The 21,849-nt window shown below is 52.7% G+C and overlaps 1 protein-coding gene across 6 annotated transcripts in view; it reads right to left on the bottom strand.

Annotated features, from left to right (window-relative positions):
- The window catches only part of PTPRU (protein tyrosine phosphatase receptor type U), a 309,921-nt gene that overhangs the window by 104,616 nt on the left and 183,456 nt on the right, over positions 1 to 21,849 (bottom strand). For all 6 annotated transcript variants that reach the window (XM_074934544.1, XM_074934543.1, XM_074934545.1 and 3 more), the window contains exons 9-11: positions 18,087 to 18,196; positions 15,951 to 16,152; positions 9,119 to 9,221 (exon numbers count right to left, since the gene is read on the bottom strand). In XM_074934544.1, the coding sequence (XP_074790645.1) occupies positions 9,119 to 9,221; positions 15,951 to 16,152; positions 18,087 to 18,196 (415 nt within the window). The remainder of the gene's footprint in view (positions 1 to 9,118; positions 9,222 to 15,950; positions 16,153 to 18,086; positions 18,197 to 21,849) is intronic.

Genomic DNA, 21,849 nt, shown 5'->3' with positions numbered 1-21,849 from the left:
GAAAGGTGCCATCTCAGATGATGTTTATTGCGTTCAATATCCCTGTATTACTCAGCCCAGGTCACTAACAGCAGCATATCGAGATGAGCTCTTGAGTGACTGCAGTCTTCGTGGGCAGATCTCTTGCACTCAGACACGTACAGCCCCCAGATCTATTAAAACCACCTCTTTAATAACTCCCGATCAGATCCAATCTTTTCCCTCCTGAGTGTGTGTTGTTGGGTACAGCTGTAGGCAGAGGTAGATTAGGGGTTTGTGGGGCCCTGGGCCAGAGCAAGGGGGTGCCCCTCACCACCCCTTCCGCCTGCAGTACCCCTCAAACCCCCGCCCAGCATTCCTGCCAGGAGCTGGGTCAGGGCAAGGGGCTCCTGCTGGGGAGCATGGTCGGGGCATGGGGGCTTTCTCCATTCTGCCCGCCACTTCTGCTAGGGAGCGGGGGAAGCCCCCACAGTCCGACCCTGCTCCCCAACCCCACAACCCAGCAGGAGTGCTGGGCAGGCGGAGCGGGCTGGGGCGCAGAGGCATCCATTTTTCTGGGGATCCGCAATTGCCTGCGGATCCTGGGCTCAGGCCCAGGCCCATTGGCCCAGTGGCTAATCCGCCACCGGCCAGCGTGAGGCCATGGGATTCAGTGGGTGGGTGGGGCCTGGGTTATAGGTTTCCCTTGATCACTGCCTCGGAGGAATTCGGCACTGATGGCACAGAGCAGGAAGATGAGTACTTGTGGCATCTTAGAGACTAACAAATTTATTTGAGCATAAGCTTTCGTGGGCTACAGCTCACTTCATCGGCTGCAGAGAATGGAACATAGAGTAAGCAGATATATATAAACTGTAGCAAAATACCTTGTTCGCCTCAGTAGGCTCAGTCCTTTTTAGCCTTGGAGACTCAGGTTTGGAGCAAGGCGAATCCTTATAGGTGGCACAGAGTCCTGCTACTCCTCTCCTCAGTCAGTCCCTTGTGCTTGTTTTCCTTCCCTTCTGGGGAGCGAGTGCAGCCTCTCTACTCAGAAGGTTTGGTGTCTTGCTGCAAACAGCCTACTGGCAGCTTCCCTGCTCCTCTCACTCCCTCACGCCCCCTTTTGTAGCTGTTTCTCCTGGATTTACCACATTCTCCCCCCCCCCCCCTCAACACTACGGGGTTGGGCTACTTGGGTCGGCAAACAGTGCACTCTCGACAGGCCATCTGCATTGCCATGTTGGATTCCAGACCTGTGTTGTACTCTGAAGTGGAAGGGTTGAAGCGACAGGAACCATCTCGTTACTCTGGCATTTTTGTCTGTTTTGGTGCATCCACTGCAGAGGGGCATGGTCTGTGACAAGGGTAAACCTCTGTCCCCGTAGATAGTAGCGGAGGCTTTCTACGGCCCATTTTACGTCCAGGCATTCTTTTTCGACAACAGCGTATTTCCATTCCCTAGGCAGGAGCTTCCTACTGAGGAAGAGGATGGGGTGTTCGTCGTCCCCGATCATTTGTGAAAGTACTGCCCGCAACCCTACATCAGAGGCGTCGGTCTGTAGGATAAACTCCTTCCCCCAATCTGGGGCCACAAGTATGAGGTCAGTGCAGAGGACCATCCGTAGATCTGAAAAAGCATCTTCAGCCGCGGTTGTCCGTTTTACTATGTCTGGGCCCCGAGCTTTCGTTAGGTCCGTTAATGGGCATGCCCTGGTGGCAAAGTGGGGAATGAACCGTCTATAGTACCCCACTAGTCCCAGGAATGCCCTGACCTGTTTTTTTTCGGAGTGGTCGGGGCCACTTCTGTACAGCTTCTAACTTGTTGAGTTGGAGCCTCCCCACGCCCCTCCCCACTATATACTCGAGGCATTTGGCTTCAGCTAGCTTGAGCGAGCACTTGGAGGGGTTTGCCGTCAGCCCCGCCTTCCTCAGGGTATCCAGCACTGCCTCCACCTTCGCCAAGTGTGTCTCCCAGTCGGGGCTATATGTGATAACATCGTCGAGATAGGCTGCCGTGTACTTGCCATGTGGTGCAACAGTTTGTCCATGAGCCTTTGGAAAGTAGCGGGCGCCCCATGCAACCCAGAGGGGAGGACGGTGTACTGATATAGTCTCTCTGGAGTTGCAAAGGCCGTCTTCTCTTTATCGGCCTTGGCCAGGGGGATCTGCCAATAGCCCTTGGTCAGGTCAAGGGTAGACATAAACCATGCTTTTCCCAATCTGTCAATTAGCCCATCTATCTGGGGTATAGGGTACGCATCAAACTGGGACACCTCATTCAGCTTTCGGAAGTCGTTGCAGAACCTCACGCTGCCATCCGGCTTAGGCACTAAAACCACTGGGCTTGACCATTGGCTCTGAGATTCTTCAATGACTCCTAAGGCCGGCATTTTCCTGACCTCTGTCCTGATCACCTCTCTTTTGGCCTCCGGGATCCGGTATGGCTCGATGTTCACCTTCACTCCAGGCCCTGTGAGGATGTGATGGTGAACCTCAGTCGTCCTGCCTGGCTTTTCTGAGAACACATCCTGGTTGCGTTTAATCAGGCTGATCACTTCAGATCGTTGCTCCGGAGTCAACTCCGGGGATATTCCCACTCGGTCGGGCTGGTCGCTTTTAGGGGATGGTGCCCCTAGTGCAACCACCTGTGCTTCTCTATCCTGCCATGGTTTCAGCAGGTTTATACGGTAGATCTGCTCCAGCTTCCGGCGACCTGGCTGTCGGACCTTATAGTCGACTTCTCCTATGGCTTCTATTATCTCATATGGCCCCTGCCACCTGGCCAGGAGCTTGCTCTCTGCCGTGGGTATGAGCACCATTACCCGGTCTCCCACGTGGTACTTCCGGATCGTTGCTTGGCGATTGTAGTATGTCCATTGGGCCCCTTGGGCCTTCTCCAGGTGTTCGCGCAAAAGGGGGGCGACTTGGGCTATCCTGTCTTTCATTTGCAATACATGTTCAACAATGTTTCTCCCGGTGTTCGGCTGTTCTTCCCACCCTCTTTGGCCATGTCCAATATGCCCCTGGGGTGGCGACCATACAACAGCTCGAATGGGGAGAATCCAGTGGAAGCTTGGGAAACCTCCCATACAGCAAACAGCAAGTAAGGCAGCAGGGTGTCCCACTCTTTCCTATCATGACTAACCACTTTCCGTAGCATGTTCTTCAATAGTCTATTGAAGCGTTCGACAAGACAATCGGTCTGGGGGTGCTAGACTGACGTCCTGAGGGTCCGTATATGGCGCATTGTACATAGTTCCGTCATTAACTTAGACACAAAGGGGGTCCCTTGGTCCGTCAGGATCTCTTTAGGTATCCCTACTCTGGAAAAAATCCAGACTAATTCTTTGGCTATGGTCTTGGACATAGCGTTCTATAGGGGTACGGCCTCGGGATATCTAGTACTACCAGAATGTCCTGATGACCCCGGGATGACTTTTCCAGTGGCCCTACTAGGTCCATAGCTATTCGCTCAAATGGGATTTCAATAATTGGTAGAGGTACCAAAGGGGCCCTTGGGTGTGGTCGGGGCCCATGTAACTGACATTCTGGACAGGAGGTACAATATCACCAGACCGCCGCATAAATGCCGGGCCAAAAAAACCTCTGCAGAATCCGATCAAGGGTCTTATCTACCCCTAGATGGCCCCCAAACAGATGGCTGTGGGCCAGATCCATCACGCCCCTCTGATGCTTCTGTGGGACCAAGAGTTGTTCTACGACTTGCTCTTGGACCCGGACCACTCTGTATAGCAGATCACCCTTAATCACATAATATGGCCCTGGGCCCTTGACTCTCCCCTCCACGGGCACCACATTTGCCTCGACTACTTCTTTACTAATATTGCTGTATATTAGATCATTGGCCTGATCCTGACCAAAATTCCCAAGTGAGGTCCCCATTTGTCCAAACTCAGGGGCATCTACCTCTGTCTCCCCCTCGGGGAAAACCCCCGGAGAACTAGGTCTGGCTATTGGGTCGTTGATCTCCTGCCCCGCCCCACTGTCCATTGAGCCACCTCTTTCCCCTACAAGCGTAAATTTCTGGTACTGGGTCAAGATCCTCGTTCCCCTCCTTTTATCCGCCCTCTGTTCCCTCCGAGTCTGCCGGGGCTTTCCCGGTGGGGAGAACAAATCCTGGCCAAATTCGTGGAAGATCCGGGGGGGGAGGGGTTATCTATCTGGGCCACCCCCTGGGTCCCGGGTTCATTATTTTCTTCCACCTTCTCCCCAGGGAGTAGGCGATCAAATCCCGGGAAGTCTCATCCGATAAGGACTGGGTAGGGGAGTTTCGGAACTACTCCCACCGTCACCTTAGTGGGGTTTCCAAGAACTTCTATTTTTATGGGGATGGTCGGGTAGTAACTGACATCCCCATGCACACAGGATATTCCTGAGCGTTTGGCCCAGGATAGTTGGTCCTGCCCGACCAGCTTTCCCGAGACCAGCGTGATTGCACTTTCCGAGTGTACTAACGCGGTGGTATCTATACCATTCATCTTAACGGGTCTAGTGTATCTACGAGGGATCATCGCAACCCCTACTAGACTTATTAGATCACATGGTCCCCCTATATCTCCAAGTTCGCATTGCATGGGCTCTTCTAAATTTGGGCAGTGGGCAGCGATATGCCCCAATTCGCCACATGCATAACATTGGTACCCTGCTCGGGGAAGCCCCCAATTTTTTGGGTTACTGGGCTTTATCCCCCAAGCCTTTCTCCCCCAGTCCTCAAGTCTCTCCGGGACCTCTGACTGCTCTTTGGCCTCCTTCCTCCCCTCCATAGTCCAGCCTGGTGCTAGGGCAAACCGGGGCCTCAGTGCAGAGACTTGTCTCCAATTCTGGCGCCTTCCTTCCCCTGTGGTCCGTGAAAGTTCTTGGGCTGCTAGGTGTCTCTCTACGAGGGCAACTAGTTCATCATAGGAGGAGGGATCGTTTTGGTGGACCCACCACCGTATGTCCGGCAGCAACCTGCTCATGTACCTGTCCAACACGAGGATTTCCACTATCTTCTCTGGCCCATGGGACTCGGGGCAGAGCCACTTCCCGGCGAGGTGGATTAAATGAAATAGCTGGGACCTCAGCGGTTTGCTGTCCCAGTATTTCCACTTGTGGAAGCGCTGGGCCCTTATGGCTGGCGTCACACCTGACCTTGCCAGGATTTCCGCCTTCAGCTGGGGGTAATCCATAGCTGTCTCTGTGGTCATGTCGAAATAGGCCTTCTGGGGCTCCCCACACAGAAATGGAGCCAGGATACCTGCCCACTGGTCTTGGGACCAGGCCTCCCGCAGTGCCGTGCTCTCAAAGGCAAGGAGATATGCCTCTATATTGTTATCCATAGTCATCTTCTGAAAATAGTTGCTTGCCCGCAGCGGCTGGATCCCCTGGGGCCCGTGCATTAGCCCGTGGACAGGGCTTTTAACTGGTTCACTACTTCATTCAGGGTGGCTCGATCTTGGGTCGCCTGGTTCATCAGTGATTGTTTCGTCTCCTGTTGGATGCATACTGACTCTTGCTGGGCAGTCATCTGCACCCTGGTAGCCTCTTGTAGGCCGCAATGGCCTGTACCAACGCCTTCTCTACATCCTCCATTTTTATTTATTTATTTATTTTAATTTTTTTTGTGATTTACCCTGCCCTGAGATGGCTTGCCACAGAGCCTTGCTCACTCACCACATCCCACCCCGACACCATGTGTGGCAAAATACCTTCTTCGCCTCAGTAGGCTCAGTCCTTTTTAGCCTTGGAGACTCAGGTTTGGGGCAAGGCGAATCCTTATAGGTGGCACAGGGTCCTGCTACTCCTCTCCTCAGTCAGTCCCTTGTGCTTGTTTTCCTTCCCTTCTGGGGAGCGAGTGCAGCCTCCCTACTGGGAAGGTTTGGTGTCTTGCTGCAAACAGCCTATTGGCAGCTTCCCTGCTCCTCTCACTCCCTCACTCCCCCTTTTGTAGCTGTTTCTCCTGGGTTTATCACAATACATACAGAGAACATGAAAAGGTGGAGTAAGAGGTTAATTAATTAAGATGAGCAATGCCCCACCCCCATGCCAGATTGGGCTTCAACAGGCCAGAGCGGCTGCGCAAGGTGGCAGGCACTCAGGGAGGGCCTGTTAGAGAGCCAATCTGGGCCAGTATTACAGCCAGGCAATCAGGGCTAGGCTAGGCCCTATATAAAGGCTGCCTAGGAAGGGCGCAGGCAGTTTCTCCCAGGCCTTCAGAGGGTGAAGGTCTGTCTCCTGCGTGAGGAGACTAGCACCAGGGACAGCGCAGCGCAGGCCGGGGGAGCAGAAGGGAACTCCTGCCCGGTACCTCCCGGGCTGCAGGCCCTGAGAAAAAGGGCCTAGCCAGTGCAAAGGGGCCAAAGGGGAAATGGCCCAGGGAGAGAGACAGACAAAGGGAGAGAAGGAGGGCAGGCAGGAAGGCCGCCGCCAAAGAACCCAGAGTAGAGGGCGGGCCTGGGTCCCCCCGCTTCCCCCTTGCATTTCCATCCGGCTGTTTGGAGTGGCCATCATGGACTGCACCAGACCCCTGCCAAAAGGGATTAGACTTTGGGGTGTGGCTGGGGCGAAGAGAAGCACTGCTGATAACACCAAACCCCCTGGAAGGGGGTGAAACCGGAGCAACGGGCACTGCTGGAGGGCAGTGTCCTGAACAGGACGCCGCGAGTGGGAGCAATGTGGGTCGAGATACCAATCTAGGGCGAGAGATGGATGGGACACCACCGGCAGAGGGCGTGCCACATGAACTGAGCTAATTCCCAGAGTGAACAGCAGGAGGCACTGCGGTGGTGAGTACCAACCCCATCACAGAGCTATTATCAGCAGGAGAAAAAAACTTTTGTAGTGATAATCAAGATGGCCCATTTAGACAGTTGACAAGAAGTTGACAGTTGATAGTTGTTGAGGATACTTAACAATGGGAAATAGATTCAATATGTGTAATGACCCAGCCACTACCAGTCTCTATTCAAACCCAAGTTAATGGTATCTACTTTGCATATTAATTCAAGCTCCGCAGTTTCTCCTTGGAGTCTGTTTTTGAAGCTTTTCTGTTGCAAAATTGCCACCTTTAAATCTGTTACTGAGTGACCAGCGAGATTGAAGTGTTCTCCTACCGTTTTTTGAATGTTATGATCCCTGATGTCAGATTTGTGTTCATTTATTCTTTTGCGTAGAGACTGTCTGGTTTGGCCAATGTACATGGCAGAGGGGCATTGCTGGCACATGATGGCGAAGATGTTATCTGATCACGTGCTGTCCAAACCCTCCCCTTTCTAACAACCTGCCAATGTGTGCACAACCACACAGTGGTCTGTACCTGATTCTGCGAAGCTGGGCCCTGATGTCAGCCGGGTGGTTTGGATCAGCGCAAATGGACCATAACTCAAAGAAGGAGTGTGGTCTGGTGGCCTGCGTGTCAGGACACCTAATCCCAGCTCTGCCTCTCATCTTGGCAAGCCTGCACTTTGTCTTCTCTTCTAGCCTTTACCTATTTGGATGGGGAGCTCTTCAGGGCAGGGGCTGTACAGACAGCCCCGGCACAATGAGACCCCCTCCCCATCTTGGCTGGGGCCTTTAGGACTACTGGAATATAAATAATGACATTATTCAGCATTTCATCAAGGAGCAGCTGATGTTGCATGGGGGGGAGGGGGGAGGATCAAACATTCAGCCTGCAAATTATCAATGTTCTGAACTATTTTTTTTCCCCTTTCCCTCTACCATTTTTTCCCTTTTAATTACAAAGAATATAGAATGATGATGATACTCAGCATTTTTCCATAGGTCTCAAAGCTCATCTCTATGGAATGTAATTAGCATCATCCTTGTTTTCCAGGTGGAGAAACTGAGGCACGGAAAGGGGAAAAGTCACATGGAGTCACTGGTGGAAGTGAAAACAGAATCCAGGTCTCCAAGCTTAGGGGCTTTATACACCTGTTGCTCATTCCCAAATCTGTGGGGAGCTCAGGACATTCTGCTCACTGGGGGATCTTATCAGTTCCTAGATTCCAAGGCCAGAAGGGCTCATTGGGATCATCTCATCTGACTTTCTGCAGAACACAGGCCAGAGAACTTGCCCAGAATAATGCCAAGAGCAGAACTTCTAGATGCCGACCCAGCCATCAGCAGTACCAACGCCTCTGGGAAATAAGCAAAGCAAAGGGATTTGCCAGGCAGCATATCGCTCCCTGCTCCCTTCCCTGCACTGGTCCCAGGGGGTGCAGGCACCCCTAAGCCCAGTTTATATTGGCCACCAAAGGCTAGCATGTGCAGCCTGTATTTGGGGAACACTTACTCACTTGAGTAGCCCCACTGACACCAGCAAGATGGTTTGCGTGGTTCCAGTGTGAATACGGGCTGCGCTTTCTCCCCAAGGTGGGCTATGATGGATGGCGAATGCCCATGGGCAGACCGCTTCAGACGAAACAGGACCGATCCCTGGACTCCATCTGGAACTCAAACCGAGCACCCGACAGTGGGGCAGAGCTCCTCTCTCAGCACCATCAAGCTGGCCCGGAGCAGCAGTTGTGGCATCTGGTGCGACTTAAAGCCCCGTTTTCAGAGCAAAGCAGCTGAGGGATCAGAGCTACCCACGAGAAGGATCCAGACCTCGAGGGGGCTCCCCTAAGCCAAACCTTGGAGGCTCACCCCCCTGCAACTGCAAACCCTTCGAGCCAGCAGTCTCCAAAGCAAGGGGTCTGAACTGGGTGGAGGGCTGAGTTGAGAATAGTAAACAACAGAACTCTTAGCCCAACCCAGGTGGTCACATCAGCACACCTCTATTAATCCGCCATCCTTGTCTAGGCGCCCCCTGTTTATATGCAGCCAGATGCTGAACAGATTGTCAGTAATTCGCAGACTCGTGCATACCGCGTGCTAATATGGCTAGGTGGCAAAGTGATCTTTAATGGTCCATGAATCCCCAAGCAAAAGAAAAGGCTATCAGTTGCCACAGGACTTTATAGGGATTTAATATAAAAGAAAGAAAAAGGAAGCTAGAAAGGGGAGAAAGGAGATTGCTTTGCTTTAGGGCTCCGTGCTAGCTCACGTGGTCATGGTGCCTTCTCTCGGGATCAGGACCTAGGGCGCGCACACAGCTCACAGACAGGGATTGCACTTCCTTGCATACAAGAGTTTAAGAGTCCTGTGGATAGACCCCTACCTGATGGGGGCCCCTCTGCCCTGCGCCGGCCTCAGCAGCACCGTGATGGTGCTCTCCGACTCGCTTAGAGGCGACGGCATGTCCCCGTAGTCGAAGCTGGGAGCTGTAATGGAAGCAGAAGCAGGGGTGACTATTTTTGAACACACATGCAGTGAGGTACTGTCCCAAGGGGGCCAGCACAAGCTCTGACAGTTCCAAGGCATACTACTGAGAGGCTGCCGGAAAGACCAGCCTGGCATTAGGTGTTTGTCGGCTGAGTAGTACTGGCTGAGTTTACTGCCCTCCTGTGCAGAGGATCATTAGTCTACAAATGGGGAAACTGAGGCACAGAGCGGCTAATGGCTTTGCCCAAGATCAGATCACAAGTACAGGGAGTCAGTGACCAAGCTAGGAATAGCCTCCAGGCGTCCTGACTCCCATCCCCTGCTCTCCTCATGAAGCCGATTCCCTCCCAGTACTAATCACAGGAACAGAATATCAGAATTGTAGCAACCCAGCTCCAGTCTGAGGTTTGTAACCTTTGCAAGTGAATGATGTTAATTACACAGTAATGTCCCTAGAACAGAACTCTGTCCCGGGGAAAATTGACTCCTGCCCTGATCCACAGAGGTCCAAGCAAAGCCAAGAAGTTTGTTTCAAAGCAGGACATCCTGATCTTGAGTTAGGATTCCATTCCACTGACTTGATGTGTGCCTTGCCGAAGGGTTTAGGGTCCAGCCCTGCAGTCCCCCTCGCTGAAGTCTCTGAGGGCTCTTCCTGAGCCCACAGCAACTAAATGAAGCAGTATTATGCTCGTGCTTGGAGGATAGCGCTCGGATTCAGGACTCCTGGGTTCTACTCCACACTTTGTCACCGATTCATTGTTGGACTGTGGGCAAGTCATTTAAAAGCACTGTGCCTCAGTTTCTCCATCTGTAAAATGGCTCGCCTCTGCAGGGAGATGTGAAGTGAAATTCATTATCCTGTAGATGAAAGGGGCTGTCTGAGTGCCAGTTATAACCTGGGCTGATGGGATTTGGTGCATTTACAATGCTTTATAGCCCAGCTGCCTGCTGACTGGCTTAGAGCAAAGGCCAGTCGATGTGCATGAGCCAGTCTGGAGATGTGTCCAAATACCTACGGTTTCCTTCCACTGTAACAGAGGTGAGCCTGGAACCCCGGGAACTAAACCCCCCAGGAGCATGGGGAGGTTCAGAACCCAAGCCTCCTCCAGGTACCCCACCACCACCACCACCTCTATACTGGGCCAAAACAGCACCTGAGATCCCAGCACTCCCTGATCTTCGCACTGATTGTGATCTGCTTCTGGGCTCCTCCCATCACTTCCTGGGCTCTTACAAACCTGCTGCTGTCTGACTGTGTGGAGGGGTTAGTTGCATGTTAGTGAATGGCAGGGAGGGTGCATCTACACTGCATACTGAGCCATGACAGTGGGACCTGCCTTTGTGCACTCAGTGTTTCCAAGCCCACGCTTGAGCATCCACACTGCATTGCAAACCTGGGGTTACAACTGCTGGACCCGAGTCTCACAGCCATGCTAATGTGGCCATACTGCACTACGCAGCCCTTCTGACTTGGATCTGTAGTTTGAACTGTGTTCACACTGCAAAATGCCAGGGCTTGGCCCTGAGCCTCAGCAGGACTGACCCACCCCCAGCAGGCTCCTAGGACCCAGGTCCTGCATGCTTGCAGACCCGAGTAAGACTGATTTGTGTGTGGATGGAAGTGGGGCTTGGGCTCAAGATGGAGTCAGATCCTGGACTTAGTGTAGACAATACCCTCAGACACCCAGTGACCTGTCACAGGGGGTGTCACAGGGATAATAATGTTCGTGGACGTGGAGAACATTCAGAATAATGGGGGTTTAAAGTCTCTATCAGTGTTGCCAACTCCTGTGATTCTATCATGAGTCCCATGACAGCTGGTGTCTTTCTTAAATCCCCATCTCTTGGCGTCAGGGGGCGATAAGAGAATCGCAGCTTTCAATTAAAAAAAAAAGTTTCTCGCCCTCCTGGCTGTGGAGAAAAGCTGTAAAACGTGACCCCCTTGGCCCAGCAACCAGAAGGCAACAAAGAACCCAATATTATCATTGGTTAAAATCTCATGACTTTTAAAGTAATTGCTTGATTTTGGAGGCCTGACTCACAATTTCTGAACACTTCGGGCTGGTGATGCTGTTCAGTGCATTAGGTGTAATGCAGGAGTGACACCAGCTGAGGAAGGACAAGGAGAGGAGCTGATGGAAAGGTGGTTCAGGAAGTGGTGCTGGTGATCCATGCAGCAGGGGGTGATTTTCGACTCATCTAGTATTGAGCCAATCCCCCTGCACAGTACTCTGAAGCACAGTGTTGTGCGGGTGCTGTCTTTTGGATGAGGCAAGAAAAAGGTCACAGGAGCTCATGTTCATGAAAATCCCATAGTGCTTTGCACAAGTTAGGGCGTTAACCAGAGTGTCCTGGCAAAATTCCAGCTCAGCCAGTTATGTTCTACTGCTCTTATTTCTCCCTAGTACCATATTCTTCTTTGCTTCCTGTCCTCAACTGCCATGGGGCTGTGTGCTATTGACACAGTGGCCTCGTTCCAGCCCAGATGTGGTAGCATTTCAGAGAAGGGTTTGCCTCGGATCCAGAGTGTGCAAGCCATGTCGGGTTCCTTTGGGATGAAAGGCACTGCATGGGTGTGGGACACTCATCATTAACTTGCACTACTGCGTGGAGTGGAAATGCATCCACCTCGGTTTTGCATTTCCCAGTGACATCCTCTGCTTGACACAGAGAACCTCTCCTTCCTCTCACCCCCTGTCCTCCTCTTGGTGTCCGCAGCCCCTGATTCATTAGCAGTTGAGGGGATCCAGGTGATGCTGGTTTGCAATTCCTGTGCCCCCATTAGGAAACATCTCAACCCACTCAGAGCTGTTAACAGTTACCCCATAGACATTAGCAAACAGCCCTAAGTACTGTATGGCTTGCTAATGAAGCCCAATTAATCCCTCAGTTGTGCATTTTGAACTCAGAGACAGTGGTTGTTTCATTGCTGTAATCTCCCCCCAGCAAGTGCGGTCACTGCTGCATTATGGGATCATCCAGAAGATACAAGCTTGTTTCTCCTCGGGGGCTCCAGCCTCCCTCAGCAGAGTTGGCTAGAGCTGCTGCAGATCCTAACACACTCTCAGAAGGTGCCTGGTTACACAAAATCCCTGGATCCAACTGGCTGGGCCACGGGGTAGCTGTGTAGAAGTCCTAGTGACTCAGCACCCCAGTGATGGCACAAACCCATCCTCGCGGGCCTTGAGTGGCTGATACTTCAGGCAAGGGAAACCATGCAAGTGCCAGGCATGGGTAGACATAACCGGCTCCAGCACCCTCGGGGTGAGGCAGACAACAGCGCACTTAGCTGGACCACGCCCTTTGGCAGAGATGGAATTTGTCCAGAAACTCCATGCTGAGCTTTTCTCAGGTAGCCGACGGGCTGACGTCTCAGAGGTGAGGGGTCTCAGGGCTATTTGATCCAAGTGGTTCCCAGTGCCTGCGCCCTGAGAGGCATTCCATGATCACAGAATGGGAGTGGGTAGCAGGACGTATCCCTGAGGGACACTGGATACAAGGGCCTGCGGGGTGGAGGAGCAGCAGTTACCCAACATCATTCTCTGGGGCCTTTCGGAGAAAGACGGAAAATGGAGGGGCTGCCCACCCACTCTCAGGGACATCACTACTTCACATTCACTGGTAACAAGAGCTGCTGAGGGATGTGACAGAACCAGTACAGACACCTGGGTTTGGTCCCCTGGCAGGAGCCGTCAGTCCTCAAGATTAGCACAGTCTCCCATCCATCCCTGGCCTGTACTGCAGGAATGCCAGAGAGGCTCAAGTGTGCGTGATCAAGCAGCACCGCAAGGCTGGAGCCACCTAAAGGAGATGAGATCTTTGCAAACAAGTGGAGATAAAACCTTCCTGCCACCCCAAGACATGGAGGACGCTGGAGGTGCTGTGTATGCTACTACCAAACAAAATAACTTTGGGAAAAGTCTTAGAACAACTTATTGGGCCTGTTTCTTCTGCCCCTCAGCATGTAAAGCCAGGAGCCTTAATCACCCCCCATGGCTGAACTTTCAGCTCAGCTCCCATGGTTGAGATGGAATTTTTAAGAACTTGTCTCCCATTCAAGCAGCCAGAGTTTCAGAAGAGCCCCGTGTGTTGGGTGCACACCAGGTGCTGAACTGATCTGACAATCTGGCCCCAGTGGGAGATTCTGGGAGCGAAGGTCTTGTGAAAATGCCAGCCCAGGAGTGCAACTGTGCGGAGCTCAGAGAGCGACAACTAACACGTGGGAAAATGCCTACAAAGCTTGCCTGCAATAGCTTGTCCAGGTATAAAAACATCCCGACTCTAACATCTCTCATTGCGGTTTTCGAAGCGCATGTCAGACTCCTTTGGCAAATGGAGACCTCACTCCCCTTGGCCAGCATTACAAGACTAAAACTGCTGCACTTTAAAGCTGCCCAGAAAAGCTGCTGTTAAACTGAACACTGCCTGACCCAGGCCTCCTGCAAGAACAGCAAAGGGGGTGGAATTCCACATCTGAGGGGAAGCGGAGGAAGAAACCTCTCGGGCCAGTGGTTTTATTTTCCTACAGGCCATTCACCAGTCAGTGCAACAAAGAACTCTCAGGATCTCTCAGCCTCTTTTCTCCAGGGACTGAAATTTTATTTCTCCCAAATAAGAGAGTTTAATATAAGCTGCACCTACAGACCATGTCCTTTCCCCTGAGCCGGGGTCTCCTGCAGGAGCCTATCTACTCCCTGCAGATCTCACTCCCGAACCCCCTGCCTGGGAGGTAAGGCAAGTCCCTCTACTCCTTTCAGCTGGAGCTTTCCCCCAGTAGACTGGCTCCCAGCAGGGCTGCGTTCTCAGGCCCCCCAGCCTGGGAACCAAGGAGAACCTCCCTGCACTCAGCCTGCCCTTTGTATCCCAGCAGGCTTGGCTCTGAGTCCCAGTCTTCTACCACGTTACCCTGGCACTCCCCTCACTGAGAAAGGTGAGCTGAGCCTGGCACAAGGTGCAGCTGAGCCCCCCAGCCCCTTAAAGGGCCAGCTCACCTCGTTACACCTTTGTTTGAAGCTGTTCAGGGGGGTGGAATCGGAGCTGAAGTCCCGGTGGGGTGGGTTAGCAGGGGATGTGGTCCCAGGCATGTGACACAGTTATTTATCACCCGCCTCTCCAGCTCATCACAGGAACTTCGGTGCCAATCTCTCCCTACTTACCTCCTCTATAAAAGCCTGTCCTTGGGGCAGGGAAGCTGTTTGAATGCTGAGCAGCGGCAGAGCTGAAGACCATGCACCGTCTAACAAGATGCACGGTCCTCCCCAGCACAGTCAGGGTCTCTTACCTCTTCCACCTCAGACACCACTTCTCACTCTGGCAAATAATATCATTTCTCTGAGCCCATTTGGGGCCAGCTGCAGGGCCAGCAGCAACATTCCATTTCTCCTTCTGCAGCCCACCTCTGGCTAACGGGTCACAAATCAAGGCCGCTCCAGTGAGTTAGGAAATGTGCTCCACAAGCATCCCAGCTCAGGTCTGGTGTAATGTAAACAAGGCAGCTCGGGGACCGCAATGCAACTAAATTATCCAGCAGGGCTGTAAAACGTAACGCATGCTGTTTTCCATTTGAATTCTGACTGCAGGGTAGCTGGGAGTATGGGGAGGGGATCTTCGGAGCATGAAGAATCCATTTCAAGGGAAGGCGTATTTCACTGTGCAAGCCTAGCAGTACGCGGGGGAGAAGGGCACAAAGAGACCCTGACTGCCACTGAGCAGCCTTGCTTCTGACGTCTCTCTCACCTCCTGGAAGGGCTGTGCAGATTCCCGTTGGATCGGGTATTAGCACAGTGGGGAAGCGGCTGCTGGTGTATGGAGGAAGAGGGTTCATTGCGGGTGCTGTGGACAGGCAGAAGGGGGTACTCGGAATAGGAGATGGAAGCACTTCCCTTTGTGCAGCAGGTCACCAGTTCAAATCCAAGCCGCCGGGTGGCGTGGGTGAAGTGAGGCAGTGGGTGAAGTGAAGCAGTGGGCTCCGTCTAATACTTAGCAGAGAGCTAGTCACAGCACTGACTGGCCAGCTTTTTGGCAGTCCGAACTGAGAGGCTGATGACTGCATAGCCACGAACTCTCTTTTCTCCTTGTGGCTGGTCCCTGCAGCTCAGGCTGGCAGGAAGTGGGCAATGCCACTCTCCAAGCTGCCCCTGTCTTGGGGAGATGCAGACTCCCGTCTTTCCCCGGCACGGCGGGCCGCATTTCCCAAAGCACATATGCTAAACAGTGCACGCAGCTGTGAGCTCCCACGGCCTGTTGTCCACCTGCCGGTTTGCACATTGCAGCGGGGAGTTAGCACTAGCAGTAACTTGGACAGAACCTGCTCCGGCACTGTGTAAGTTAACGGGGGCTTTCCCACCATCTGCTGGACTGAGCGCTTGGAGCAGCGGGGAATCCGACTGCCACGTAAGGAAAACAATAGATCAGTGGTTACTCTGGGAAGTGGAAAAAGGGTCAGGAGAGAAGGGGGCAGACAGGAAGCAAAGAAAGATCCAGCTGAGACTGTGATGAGAACCTCAGGGAGGCTGATATCCTGGGGTTGGCCATGTCACCAGGGCTACCGTCCCTACTCCTGTGCCAAGGCTCTGTCATGCCCACAGTGGATTGGGAGTCTGAGCTCACATGCTGGCATAGATACAGACACGGAAAGAGCAAACCACTTTTCCCTCCTCTCCAAAGAGCCCAACCCTGCCACCTTCTCCCCAGCTCAAAGCCAGAGGGCCAACATCTCGATAGCCTACCAGAGATGTTGGTGGTGATCTCAGTCAGCGCGGTCTGGCCGAAACCCTTGCCAGTGCGCGCTCGCACAGAGAACAGGTAGGTGGTGCCTGGGTGCAGGTTGGAGAAGACGTGGTAGGTCTCATTGCGGAGCTTGGAGACGGTGCGGCGGGGGCCTGGCACGTTGACGGCTGGGTCTGAAGACTCGATGCTCTGGTAGCTGATCTAGGAAAACACGAGAGACTGTGAGACAGCCAGGGGGCTCATGGGGGGAGCGGATTAACATGGGGAGGGGAGAGCAGGAGGGCGGTCTGAGGGGGTTGTGCAGCAGGGTGTTTAGGTGGGGCATGCAGATCTGGTCCCGTGACCGGAGTGCCCCTGCACGGTACACAGACATGGGGAAGGGGTGGGAGCAGTGTGGGGCGGTTTTGGGTTTTTTAAATATAGAAAGAGACCTCACCAATCTATCCCTAAACAAGCTTGGTGTTGAATTTGAACTTGAGAAAGTGACCAGCTGGGAGCACTAGACAGACCCAAGACTGTGCAAGAAACCTGATGGCACCCTCTGCTATACCACCCTGAGACCCCCCCGCCACAGCCCTGCCAATACCCCTCACTCCTGTCCCCTGATGTTCCAGCTCTGGGCCCCCCCAACCTCCCTCACTCCAGCCCAAGGGCCCTCTCTTGAGCAGAAACAGTCTGGGGAGAAAAGCCTGCCAGGAACCAACGTCAGCTACCACGCAACACATTTATTTTTAACCTCAGACCTGACAGCAGATTTGAACCCTTTTCTCCACACCCCACAAGTTAGTGCGCTAACCGACTGTGCCATGGACCCACCCAGCCCCACCACTCAGGCTTCTAAGGAGTTCCCTTCAGAAACCAGGATTGTTCTTTTGTGACTAAGAGCCACATGCAGGGGCTCTGGCATGAAAAGCCATTGCAAGGTGACTACACCGGCATTCAAAGAGAGACATGGAGAGAGATAGAGACCCCATTGTAAAGAGGATAAAAAGCGGGCTGGATCTCACACTCCAAACCAAGGGCTAGAAGGTAGCAATAACGATGCAGTAGCCCTTAATCTCCCTGATAGAAAACAGTGGCTCCAGAATGAAAAGCTGAGCCTCCATCATTCCCACGCAGCGCGGTTCACGCAGCTGCAGCAAGGGGAACGAAGATAGGCATCAGCTTTTCATTTGTCTGTTTCCGTGCTCTAATAATTTTGTTGATGCCGGAGAGGCCGGCGTGAAGGCTGAAAAGCAAAGAGAGATAAGAGGGAGTCTTGCCTGAATTCATTTGGGAGACAGAGGGGCCCTCCCGCGAGCGTCCCCATTCAAGAAACACACCGGCCACAATGTGACATTTTCTCTCTGCACTGAACCGAGCAGAAAGAGACACTCAAAGAACGTCTCTCCTCAATGCCTTGCTGAGAAAGGAACAAACACTACCAACCGCTCCTGTGTTGCCTCACATGCTGCCAGTGGACTGGATGGGTTGCCAGATGTCCCAGAGCCTGTGAAATGCAACAGCCTGGGGGCTAATGCTACCCAGAACTTAAATGGTGCTTTGCATTCTCAAAGTACTGTACAAACACTTAACAGATTAATCCTCACTGCTGGCTTGGGAAGTAGCTGGTACTGTCCCCTGAGGACATGGAGACACAGGGAGGGCTAACGGCCAATTTTCAAGGCCGTTTCAATTCTCATTTTGGGCACTTCTGTGTTTGGATGCCCAATTGTAGAGAGGAGCTAGGTTGGATTTTCAGAGGTGCCAAGCACATGCAACTCCATATGAAGCCAAGGGTGGCTGCAGGTGATCAGGCCCTCTGAAAGTCAGGCCCTGGGTGTCCAAAATGGAGGCACTCAAAATTACAGGCCACTTTGGGACCTAAGTGACTCAACCAAGGCCACACAGTGAATCAGTGGCAGAGGTAAGATAAGAACTTGGGACACTCCTGGCTAAATGGTGTTATTTTTATTATTCTTTATTAGGCTTTGTACCGGGGCCTGGTAACTTTTCAAGTGTTAGTTCCAGGACTGTAGATTTGTGGTAACAGGATTACAGACATTTAAGTGGATTCTTTTAAAATGTATCTGTGGCTCCATCACCCCGGCCCCAGGTGCTTCTCCCGTAATGCAGAACAACGCTGTAGAACCTACCTCATACTGGGTGATCAGCCCGTTGGCTTCCAGTGGCTCTTCCCATTTCAGGAAGATCATGTCCTCCAAGGGGGTGAAGGTGAGTGACTCTGAGGCGATGCCTCCGGGGACTAGTGAAACAAAGAGAAGAACGAAGGAACGATGAAATTCTGCCGGGGGATGGCAAGTCTGCGCCGGGCACTCGGCTTCGCTGACAACACTGCTGGTCATGGAGGAGTTAAAAGCAAACAAGAATGCCGTCTGCATCATTATGCCCCCCCAAGAGATTCAGCATTCAGGCTCACACCTTATGCAGATCTTGGTGCAGCTCCGAGTCCGGATAGGGTTTAGGGCTGATTGCTGGCTCTTTGGGGATTGCCTGCAACCCCCAGGCATCTTGACCCCCATCCAGCTGGAAAGAAAATAGCAGGTGCGGGGAGTTTTTAACAGAAAGGGCCAGATCCTCAGCTGGTGGAAAGCAGCAAAGCTCCATTGACTTTAATGGACCTGCACCAAGTTATCCCAGCTGAGGATGCGGATCACAACGTTCCCCAGTGACTGTAGCACGTAGGCAGGGCTCGCTCAGCAGCCTCTGGAAACCAGGGGTTATGAGGGAGCTGCTGAGACACCCCAGCTTGCCCCCAATGTCCATAGGTATAAACGGGCTTTGTGACATCACTGCAATCTCCGCCAGCTCCCCCCAGCCCAGGGGGAGAACACACAAAGCAGACAGGGGCCGGACTCTTCCTGGAGTGTTTGGAAAGGACAGTGTCAGTTCAATGCTAAGATCAGGACAGCCCAGTGCATTGGAGGCTAGCCTGGGACTTGGGGACCGGGGGGGTCAAGTCCCTGCTCTGCCACAGCCTTCCTCTGTGACCTTGGGCAAGTCACCTAGGCCTAAGTCTCACAGGAGCCTGACTCCTACTGAGATCAATGAGGATCTGGGCCTTGCTCTTGCTGAGCTTCAATCCTCCAGGTGTCCAAGGAAAACAACAGCAATGCGCTACCCCACTGGGGGGTCATGAGGCTAAATATTGGATGGACTGTGAGGTGCTCAGCCACCATAATGAAGAGGCCACATAAGTACCTAGGCTAACACAGCACAGATGCCTTCATGGCTTCAGGGGCGTCGGATTGTTCGGAAACAAACACTTAGGGCTTGTCTACACTTGCAGTGCTGTGGCCGCACCACTGTAGCACTTAGTGAAGATGCCACCTACGCCAATGAGAGAGCTTCTCCGGTCGGCCTAGGTACTCCAGCTCCCCGAGAGACAGTAGCTATGGTGACAGGAGAAGCCCTCCCATCGACACAGCGCTGTCTACACGGGGGATTATGTCACAATAACCGTGTTGCTCCACAGGGTAGATTTTCCACAGAGGCCTAGCTCACTAGTGAACCTTTCCATGGACTGCCACTGATGCAGGCTTGACCTCAATTCAGTCATGGAGCAATGAAGCACTTGGCCAGATGGGGCTGCTAAATTGGGCTGAAGAAATAAATAATAGGATGGAGAGGATCATTCCTCTGATAAGGTTCTCTCCAATGTCCTTGTCCCTGCAGACAGTGGGGTTGGATGGGGACACTCTCCTCTCTTACGGTTTCAAAGAGAACCTGCAGCTCTGCAAGCTCTCACTGATCTAGATTTGCAGCCCAGAGGACAGAGCCGGGAACACGGTGTCAAGACTCCTGGCTTCTGTACCCAGATTTGCAACTGAGCTGCTGCATGACCTTGGGCAAATCACTTAACATCCTAGTGCCTCCGTTTGACTATCAGTCAAATGGAGATAAGTATCCCACCTTGCAAGGCACACACAGTTAATGTATGTTTCTAAAGTGCTCAAGTTCTTTGGATAATGGTTTTGGTAGGTCCTACAAAATCCCTGAGTAGCCACAGGATGGCGCACCCCCTAAGGATGAGTCTGGAATTGGAGAGACAAAGCAGCTTTCATTTTTTCATCCTTACAAAGCACAGGGCAGATTCCTCGATGCATGAGCACTCACACACTCCCCGTGGCTGGCAAGGCTGCTCTTGGATTGGAGGCAGTAAACCTCATCTCCAGTTTAAGCCAATGAGTCAAACTCAAGAAAACGTTCAACAGCCCAGGAAAAACAATGGCGTTCCCTGAACGTCTCTGCGTAATCCAAGAGACCTTGGGCCGATCTCTGCAGCAGCAGCACTCACTCCCTCCTCCATAAACTAGCACGCAAACAAACGCAACGCTGGGGAATCTGCTGGCTATGCCTGCTCATGCCTCTTTTATAGGGCAGCCTAACTGCATTCTTCTGAGTACAGTCATTCCGCTCCTTTGTAACCGTAAAAGCAAAAGAGTGAAGAGACTCAGGCAGTGGCTGGATACCCAGGCAGAGCAGTCATGAGCACTGCACTAAGGGAATGAGGGTCTTGGATTGCCTGGAGCGTGGATGTTCACCTGAGCCTCTTGGGCCTGCAGAACTCCACGGGGGATCTTACAAAAGTGGGCATTTCTGCAGCGATTGGTCGCGCCTGCTCCTGGCAGGGGGAAGTAAAGGGGTGAACGACCCACTACACTTTGCAAAGTTTTACAGCAGCAGCTACCCGAGTTCTCCTATGCCAGGCGCTGTACATGCATGAAACAAGCGACAGACCCTGCTACAAAGAGCTTGCGATCTAAATAGACAAAGTGTGGTAGGGGAAACAGAGGCACAGAGAGAGACTTGCCCATGGTCATACAGTAGAGCTGGGAATAGAACCCAGGTCTCTCAACGCTAGTCGTGTGTGCTACCCATTAGCCCACACTGCCTCACCTTGGCAAAGCTTCCATTCACCTTAGAGAGCTGGCGTAAAAGTCTGGGTACGGAGCGGGTTCTCTTTTCATTAATAGCATTTGCCCTACCCAGAGTGGGATGATTCCGGAACCTAATCAATTCTTTCTGCCTCATTGTCAAGCAGTCACTGCTAACTGCCAGCGTGTGCCAAGAGATGCCATGTAGTTAACACCAATGTCTCTCATCTTAGGGACAGGGGTAAACCGGCATTGGAGAGAGAGCAGCGTGTGCTAACTGCTGCCAAGTGCTGACTTTTCAGCAATGACCCTTCTCCTCAAGCAGCCTGAGGTCATCTCCTTCCAGCCTCCCTCCACCAACTCCTGGGGCGCTCTCCCTTTTACAGCAGCATGGCTGGTTTCCACTAGGACTAGTGAATGTTTGCTCATGTTTGGCGCTGGGCTAGCTGGGAAACACTAGAGATCGAGCCCCCCAGAGACAGCCCTGTAACCAGCTTTGGAAACAGCCTCTGGGGGTGCCTGGGGTACACGTAGCCAAGAGGGAGCTCCCATTCCTATCTCTCCCATCTCCTTCCTTCCTCTCCAAGCTTCATTTTAACAAAGAGAACAGCATCCCCTCTGTCCAGAACAGCCGGCTTGAAACCAGACCACCTGATCGCCATGACTCCCATGCTGTTCATTCACACACACTACAAGACAAAAAGACACCTGCCCAAAGGCTGCACATGGCCCAAGAGTAATCAACATCAATGTCCATGCGGGACCATGATGGATCATTTCCATCAGGAGGAGGAACTGATGTTACGAGTCAGGGATTTCTTTGGTGCCATCTAGTTTATTCACAAAGAATAAGCACCAAAGTCCTGTTTCCCTGAACACAGTGGGAACAAACAGTCATGGGCACTTCCGTTGCTCACAATTTCCAACCCGGGCTTTCCAGCCAGTCCTTTGTCTTTGCTCCCTCTCTGGGCCAGGCTCATGCCTGCCCAGGTGCCTCTCACTGGCTGCTGGCTTTCTTTCT

This window comes from Natator depressus, chromosome 19 (genome assembly GCF_965152275.1).
Source record: "Natator depressus isolate rNatDep1 chromosome 19, rNatDep2.hap1, whole genome shotgun sequence".
Classification (NCBI taxonomy): domain Eukaryota; kingdom Metazoa; phylum Chordata; order Testudines; family Cheloniidae; genus Natator; species Natator depressus.
The sequence above is the reverse complement of the archived record's forward strand: the minus strand, read 5'-3'. Positions and strand labels throughout refer to the sequence as shown.